Source organism: Macadamia integrifolia, unplaced genomic scaffold, assembly GCF_013358625.1.
Source record: "Macadamia integrifolia cultivar HAES 741 unplaced genomic scaffold, SCU_Mint_v3 scaffold3205, whole genome shotgun sequence".
NCBI lineage: Eukaryota > Viridiplantae > Streptophyta > Magnoliopsida > Proteales > Proteaceae > Macadamia > Macadamia integrifolia.
Window position 1 is genome coordinate 1,257 of NW_024869296.1, and position 9,093 is coordinate 10,349.

The window sequence follows — 9,093 nt, forward strand, 5'->3', positions numbered from 1 at the left end:
CCTGGTCGTGGTCGGTGTTGAGGTCTGGCCATGGCGGTCTTCAACGTCGATGAGAGGAAGAAAGTTTGTCCTGATAAAGGTAATTCTCCTGAATAACTATTTAACAACAACTATTTATATGAGGGTTAAAAATATGTGTCAAAATTGAGTTTTGCTATTTACCCTAATTCTTATATGAACAACAATTTAGCTTTAATAGGTGTTTCATAGGAATTAGTATGTTTAAATAGAAACACCTTCTAAAACAACCAAACGGTTTAAAAAACAGAGAACTGTGTTTCACTGGAAAGACTCTCCAACGAATTATGCAACCAAACACAACCTAAAAAAAGAATTAAAAAGGAAGTTTTTACCCGATAACTACCATCAAGAGGCATTCCTTAAGTTTCACTATTTAGACAAAAGGAGTTGTCTGTGGAGGAGTATACAATAGAGTTTGATCATCTCATGATGTGTTGTGACATCTCTAAACTAGAGGAGCAAACCATTGCCCGTTATCTTGGTGGACTTCGACTAGAAATTAACAATGTTGTCCAATTACAACCTTACTAGACTTATAATAATATTTTTCAACTTGCAATCAAAGTGGAATGACAACTCAAAGAAGCACATGTTAGTGGCTCTTGATCTTGGAATAAAGAAGGTTATCCCAACCATGGAAGTGCTTCTACTTCCAAACACAAGGTTGGCCCGTCGAAGCCACCCCCTGAGAATGTTGAATCATGGAGTTCCAGTCGTCCTACCTTTTTCAATTCACGAAAATGTTTCAAGTGTCAAGGGTTCGAACACATCACTTCTGATTGTCCTAACTGCAAGATTGTTTCTTTAGTTGAAGAAGATTATGAAGAAGAATAACAAGTGAACTCATCTAGTTCCAATGAAGGATCAAAAAAGGAAGAGAAAGTTGTCTATGGAGATCAAGGAGAGTCTCTAATCCTTCGTCGAATTTTAAATGTAGCCCCTATTGAAGAAGAGACATGGCTATGAAATAATATATTTCACACTAGATGCACCTCTCATAGAAAAGTGGGTGATGTCATCATTGACGGAGGAATTTGTGAAAATGTAGTAGCCACAACAATGGTGGAGAAATTGCAACTCAAGACGAAGAGGCATCCTCAACCTTACAAGCTTTCATGGCTTCGCAAAGGAAATGAGGTAAAAGTAGATAAAGATGCCTTGTTCAATTTTCCATTGGAAAAAAAAAATATAATGATAAAGTATGGTGTGATGTTGTTCCCATGGATGCTTGCCATTTGCTTCTTGGAAGGCCTTGGGAATTTGATAGAAATACTAATCATAATGGGTTCAAGAATACTTACACTAGGGATGTCAACCGGTCAGGTCGGTCCGGTCTCGGTCGGGCCTAATCAGGCTTGACCACTTGGAAGCCTTGCACCGTGAACACCCGTTTAAGCAAACAGGCCTAGCTTTGGGGACATGGTACGGTTTATAATCGGGTCAATCGGTGTCGAGCTTTAATCGAGCTTCCTTAAACGGGCCTTAATCAGGCTTTAATCGGGCTTTAACCAAGGTACATACCTATTTAAGTATAAATGAGCTTTAAACGTGCCTACCCTAAAATTCTACTATTCTTAAGTGGGTTGAAGGCCCAGAAAATATATGACACAAATATTTAATAAAGAAGATAAGTGATATGGGATTATGGTTGTTCTTTTTAAAAAAATGAAATGATTATGTCCATTACAACTTACAAAATAAAGCTTAATTAAATCAAATCCTACTACAAAGCAAAGGCTAAGAAAACTTAATTAGTTTCTTACGAGTAGTGGCAAAATAAGATTTTCATATAGTATTAAAGGGGGTCGGCCAGGGTCGGGCTACAATAAGTCGGTTCAAGTCAGGAATATAAATGTGTTGATTTGGTCGGGTGCCCGACAGGCTAGCTACCTACACCATGAACGCCGGTTTAATAAACGTGACATATTTATTAATCGGGCCGGTCTAGGTCGGACCATAAACTGGTCGGGCTCGATCGGGCCTACCGGTACAGGCTTAGAATTGAAATCCCTAACTTTCACTTTTAAGAAAGATGGAATCAAAGTCACTTTGGGTCCATCCAAAATAGAGAGAAATCCTAAACCTTCAAAAGGGGTGGGAAATAATTTACTCTCAGAATCTGAAGTTAATAAGGCCATAGAAGAATCAAAGGTGGCTTATGCTCTTGTGGTGTTAGAAGAAAATGAAGCAAACTATGTCATCCCTTCTCAAGTACAACCTCTTCTTTAAGAGTTTAAGGATTTTGCTCCTGAAGAACTTCCACCTGGTCTCACCTATAAGGGATATTCAACATTGTATAGATTTTGTTTCAGGAGCCATCATTTCAAATAAGCCAGCCTATTGAATGAGTCCAAAGGAGCATAAAGAGTTATAATGTCAAGTAGAAGACCTTATGGCTAGAGGAATGGTCAGGGAAAGCAAGAGTCCATGTGTTGTCCCTGCCCTTCTTGTGCCAAATAAGGATGGGTCTTGACGTATGTGCATTGATAGTAGAGTAATGAACAAAATCACCATCAAGTATCGACTCCCTATTCCCCGGCTTTATGATCTTCTTGATCAGCTCCATAATGCCAATATCTTTTCAAAGATTGATCTTCAAAGTGGATATCATCAAATTCGAATGAGATATGGAGATGAGTGAAAAACCGCCACCAAGACGAGAGATGGCCATTATGAATGGATGGTTATGCATTTCGGCCTTTCTAATGCTCCTAGTACCTTTATGCGCCTTATGAATCATATCTTTAAATCATTTATTGGCCGCTTTATTTTTGTTTATTTTGATGATATTCTTATTTATAGTTCTACCCAAGAAAAACACTTGGAGCATCTCCATCAAGTTTTCAAGGTTCTAAGGGAGCAAAAGTTGCACGCCAACTTAAAGAAGTGTCACTTCTTTACCAATAGCCTTATATTTTTAGGCTATGTGGTCTCCGGTGAAGGTATCAAGATGGATCCTAGTAAGGTGGAGGCAATCACAAGTTGGCATCTATACATGACATTCGGAACTTTTATGGTTTAGCCTCATTTTATTGGCACTTCATTAAAAATTTCAGCACTAATATCTCTCTTATCGCCGAATGCTTAAAAGGAGGCAATTTGAAGTGGACCAAAGAAGCACAACAAAGCTTTGAACTCCTTAAAAAGAAGGTTATTGAAGTTCCTATTCTTGCACTTCCAAATTTTGACAAAGTTTTTGAAGTTGGATTATGATGCTTCAAACATGGGAATTGGTGTGGTTCTTAACCAAGAAGTAAAGCCTATTGCATTCTTTAGTGAAAAATTAAATAAATCCCGCAAGAATTACTCCACATATGATAAGGAGTTTTGTGCTATTGTTAGAGCTTTGGATCATTAGTAGCATTATTTATTATTCAAGGACTTTGTTCTTTTTATGGATCATGAAGCCTTGAAGTATATTAATACTCAACACAAGCTCAACAACCAACATACCAAGTGGGTATAATCTCTTTAAGCCTTTGTTTTTCTTATCAAACATAAATCTAGAGTTCTTAATTAAGTGGCGGATGCATTAAGTAGACGACATTCCTTGATTACTACAATGAAAGTGAAAGTCTTCGGCTTTGACATGATCAAAGAACCATATGAAGATGATCCTGACTTTGGGAATATTTGGAAAGCATGTTCTAAGGGACCCACTCAACAATTTTTGTTGCAAGATGGATTTCTTTTTAAAAAAAATTCCTTTATGCATTCCAAAATGTTCTCTAAGGGAAGCCATTATCAAGGAAGCCCATGGTGGAGGTCTAGTTGGAAACTTTGGACGAGATAGAACTCTCTTTCTTGTAAAAGAAAGTTTCTATTGGCCTCAAATGGAGAGATGGTAGAAGACATGTGGAGCGATGTAAAACTTGTCACATTGCCAAAATTCATGCCCAAAATACCGGCTTATACACTCCATTACCAGTGCCAATGGCTCCTTGGGAAGGTGTGAGCCTAGATTTTGTAGTTGGTTTACCTAGAACCCAAAGAACAAAGATTCTATCATGGTGGTCATTGATTAGTTCTCTAAAATGGCACATTTCGTACCATGTAACAAGACTCTTGATGCTACTCATGTAGCAAATCTTTACTTTCAAGAGATTGTGAGACTTTATGGTATCCCTAAGATAATCACGTATGATCAGGATTCCAAGTTTATAAGTCATTATTGGTGCACGCTTTGGAGGAAGTTGGGCACAACGCTTCAATTCAGTTCCTCTCATCATCCTCAAACCGATGGACAAACTGAAGTTGGTAATAGAAGCTTGGGAAATCTTATGAGGAGTTTAATTCGAAACAACTTACGCCAATGGAATCTTAATTTTGGTCCAGCTGAATTTTCTTACTATCGTTCTTCAAGCCAAACAACTTGGAAAAGTCCCTTTGAGGTTGATTATGATAGGAATCCTATAAGTCCATTGGACTTAGCTCCGCTTCTCATCCCTTAGCATCTTAGTGGAGACGCTGAGGATCAAGCTAACTGCATCAAAAGGTTGCATAAGAAAATTCATAAAAAAAAATCATAAAACATAATGAGAAGTATCAAGAAAGAGCAAACAAGCACCAAAAGCCTGCTACCTTTAAAGAAGGAGATTTGGTATGGATCCATCTTCAAAGAAAGATTTCCTCAAGGACATCATGGTAAGCATAAGCCTAGGGCTGATGGTCTATTCAAGGTGTTACAAAAGATTGAAGCAAATGCCTATAAAATTGAACTCCCTAGTAACTATGTTGTCTCGACAACATTCAATGTTGCGGACCTTTCTCCCTATCATGAAGAAGAACATCTAGAAAAATCATAGATGAGTTTAAGCATGGCAAAAGCGTATGATGTAGGAGCATTTTCAAATGGGCCAACAACCCAGTCCAATAAGCCCACAAGCCCAAGACAAAGGATAGAAGCTAGAAATAAAAGTCACAATCTAGGATTTTGGGGTAACTTCCCGGCACTACCGGTACCAACTCAAAAGGAACTAGAAGCCGTGACAAATATGGATGGAAAGATCTAGAAGTCTATTTTTCAATAATAAAAAATGGCGCATCATTTGCTATTTACTAGAAGAAGTTATGTCTATTGTGGTAAAGTGAGTTTGGTCTGACTGCAAACACTTAGAATTCCAGAATTCATCTTTTAGTCCAACATCCATTCAAATTCGTTTCTCGAACTTCTTGGGTGCTTCAACCATTATATTTTTAGACACTTTGAGATGTAAAAAATGTCTTTCAAGGTTCCCAAGGTCCTTTTCTATTGGATAGTTGTTTGGCTTCCCCATGTTTGTTTTTTTTTTTTTAATTAGTCTTAATTTATTATCTATGTTTGGAAGGTTGTTCCATGCTCATCTATATAAGCTTATACCAGTGAATGAAATGTAATACTTGGAGTTTATTCATAATTTGAGCCTTTGGCCTTTAAGAAGAAGTAATTTTTCTTGAGTTTTCTTATCCCTTAGGTGGATTTCCTTTGGGTGGCGAATTCTTTTTTTTTCTTTGGAAGCAACCACTTGTGTTACCTCCTACTCCTCTATAATTTTCCGAAGTCACCTTCTGTTATGTGCATGGATTTACATGGGAGCATGCAATCCACCCATACATAGAGTGTAATGGGAGTAGTCACGTGGAGTTCGATCCATGGGTGTAGTTTGTAGAAGAGGGAATGATAATCGATTAAGAGTTGTTAATTGTAAGTGGGTTACTTAGGATAGTAGTAGTAGTGTATGTGGATTTTGTGTTAGTATTTATCTCAACTGTGTGTAATAATCATGTAATACTCTTACAAATTGTAGTGTCGTAATGAAAGAAAATAGACTTGAATATCAAAATGTTCTTACAATTTCTCTCTTAAGAAAAGGAGGTCATGGCTTCCTCAATAAAGCTAACGAGGCCAGGCTTCCTCACTAAAGCCAAGTTATCATGAATCCTATCTAATTTCTCTATTATCCTTATCTTCTTTTTATCCCCTTTCGTGTGCCTATTTTATTCTTCTCCATTCCATATACGCATCAGCTTCATATGGAGGCAGAGAAAGAAGAGTGCACCGACGACGGTAATGAGGGTGATTAGAAGGAGAACAAAGATGCAAAGGAAGCAATCACAACAGAAGCAGCAACACCATGGAGTCTTCCATCCCAGGTGGAATGATGATGGAAATGGTTGTTTTTCACATTCGAGGTTTTGGGACCATGGGGATGGGGGCTTTTGGATCTCTTTAACATAGTGGTCTTTACACTACTGTTCGATGCTTGTGAAATAGAGGAATGGAAATGCATCGAGGATGTTGTAGCCTTGAGGATGGGTTTTGGATCTCTAGAGTCAACTTGAGGATGCCATGACAACTATCGCCAAAGCCAGAGCAAGCAATAGAGAGAAGAGAGATAGATGATTTCCTCTTGAGTCATTTCAAAGATGTTGTGGCTGGCCATTGTCATAGCCAAACAAATGACATAGAAAAAGCAAGATTATTTTTCTTATATGAAAATGAATTACAAAACAAGTATGTTTGACTTTGTTTTACACTTTCTTGTTTTGAGATTATTTTTCTTATATGGTAGATCTAGAAAATTGCCCTTGCAAATCAAATGAGTTTCTTAATGAGTTTATCTACTGAATGGCATCTCCCTAATTACTTCTTTAGTTCTATTAAAAAAAAAAAAAAAAATCCTCCTTTAGTAAAAAATTTTTTTTTTTGTGATTTTTTTTTTTTTGGTGTAAAACCTAAAACATGAAGGAAGGCACGGAAGGAGCCATTGGCCTACATTAATTAATAACTCTCACCTACTACTTACTATATATTTTTTGAGCAAGTGGGTTAAGAAGGTGGAACCAGTGATCATCCATGAACTTATGCTAATGCCAACTTCTTAGTTAGAAACTCATTCCCACAGTAATTACATTATTAGGCCTCCCATGTGTCTGTCCGCAAAGCCACACACCTCACATAAACCATTTTCACATACACATTATTAAGCCGATGAAAACTTGAAATTCCTTTTCGGCTTCCATGAGATAACGTCTCCTTCACGGTACCACTAGCAACTCTTTTCATAGAAACCATTCCCTCGATTATAATGTCCACGATGTTCTCAGTTCTTAGTAGTGGGTCTGGAAATCTTTTCAAAGAAAATCATTTCCATTTAAACACTTGTCGTTGTTAGAGATAATTCTGAATCCTGAGACACATCGAAGATATTCTCGCCGACCACGTCAGCTCTTAGTAGTGGCCTAGTGGTGGAACGACCGATATATATATATATATATTTTTTTTTTTCCGGTCAAAATCAGTCTTCTTCTATTTAAACCGAAGCTCCAATATTCATGGATTCCTCTGAATTTGAAGGTCACTTAACTCACACAGCTCATAAAAGAAGATGTCTCCGGGAGATATAGGACCGGAATCGCCTTATGAAAAACAACACTTGATTCCAATTTCCGATCACAAAGATCATCGTGTCACTAAATCCGCCGACCATGGACACCGGGGAGAGTTCGTCGTCAAGATCGACGGCAACAATGAGTGTAACAACAAGAACAACATCAATGTTCTTCACAGTAAAGATGCCAAGCAAGTTGCAGAGCCAATCGAGAGTAAGTCATGGAAGGAATCCAGTTACGACTTCCGGAAAGAAGATGGTACGGTATGCAGAGATGGAGATAGTAGTTCCTTCTTTCGTCAGCGCCTGGGGATTGTGGAGGATCCTCCGTCGAGATTGATTGAACAGTTCTTGTACAAGAAGAAGGCTTCCGGGGAGATAGCTCTGGATATGGATTTGGAGATGGACGAACTTCAGATTCGAAGCGATCGATTGTCGATGAAGCCCAACTGCCAAGTGTCCGATGATGATTCATCCGATGAGGAGCAGCAGGACAAAACTCAAATACCACCACCAGGCAGCTGTGGGTCTTCGAATCTAAACGTTCATGAAGGTGGTGGTGGTGGAAGAAGTGGGGTGGTAAGATGTACGTCAAATGCAGGGTTCCGGCCAGCTTCGGCAGGCGTCTTGTTGAGGACTAGGACAAGGTCGAGATTGATAGATCCTCTGGACGAACAACTAGAACGAAGATCTAGTAGAAATACACCAAAATCATCAGGGAAGCTAAATTTGGGTATGATAGTCGATGAGGAGGAAGATGACCTTTCCTTGGAGGACATCCCTGAGGAATTGAGAAAAGCAAAGCTAAGTGTATTAACACTATTTGAATGGGCTAGTATCATTTTGATCATCTCTTCCTTTGTTGCTAGTCTTACAGTCCCTCGTTTAGAGAAGAAGCTTGTTTGGAACCTCCATCTATGGAAATGGGCAATTATAATGCTGGTTCTTCTCTGCGGACGGTTAGTCTCTGGCTGGACAATACGGATTGTCATCTTCTTCATTGAGCGCAATTTCATGTTACGGAAGAGGGTTCTTTATTTTGTTTATGGAGTGAAGAAGGGTTTCCAGAACTGTATTTGGTTAGCTCTGGTTTTGATTGTTTGGTATGCTATGTTGTATAAGAAGGTGGAGCAAGAGAGTAATGCTAAAATCATATCATATGTTACCAAGATTTTGGTGTGTCTCTTAGTGAGTACATCTATATGGTTGGCGAAGAGCCTCCTGGTTAAGATCCTTGCATCAACCTTCCATGTGAGAGCCTATTTTGAGCGGATCCAGGATTCATTGTTCAATCAATATGTGATCGAGATACTCTCTGAAGCTCCTTCGATTGCAACTCAGCAAACACGAGAAGGGAATGAAAGTTGTATGGCTGAGATTCGAGAACTGCAGAATGCAGGAGCAACCTTGCCAGATGACCTTAGAGAAACTGCAGTTTGGGCCTCGATTAAGGGTGCTGGGAAGGCGATAGGACCACGGAGGAGCCCTAGAATTGGCAAGCAACAAGATGAGGGGATCACTATTGATGAACTTCACAAACTGAACCAAAAGAATATCTCGGCATGGAACATGAAGAGGATGATGAATATCATTCGGCGTGGAGTCACGTCCACAATAGATGAGCATAAATTAGATAAAAATCATCACCAATATGATACTGAAGTGTCAAATATCCAGATCAAAAGTGAATTTGAGGCAAAAG

At 38.7% G+C, this 9,093-nt stretch overlaps 1 protein-coding gene across 1 annotated transcript in view; it reads left to right on the forward strand.

Moving 5' to 3' along the window:
• The first annotated feature begins 7,325 nt into the window (after positions 1-7,325).
• LOC122067903 (mechanosensitive ion channel protein 6-like) overlaps positions 7,326-9,093 on the forward strand; it is a 4,990-nt gene continuing 3,222 nt past the window's right edge. Inside the window, exon 1 of the mRNA XM_042631740.1 lies at positions 7,326-9,086. Within this exon, the coding sequence (XP_042487674.1) occupies positions 7,389-9,086 (1,698 nt within the window). The 5' untranslated portion in view covers positions 7,326-7,388. The remainder of the gene's footprint in view (positions 9,087-9,093) is intronic.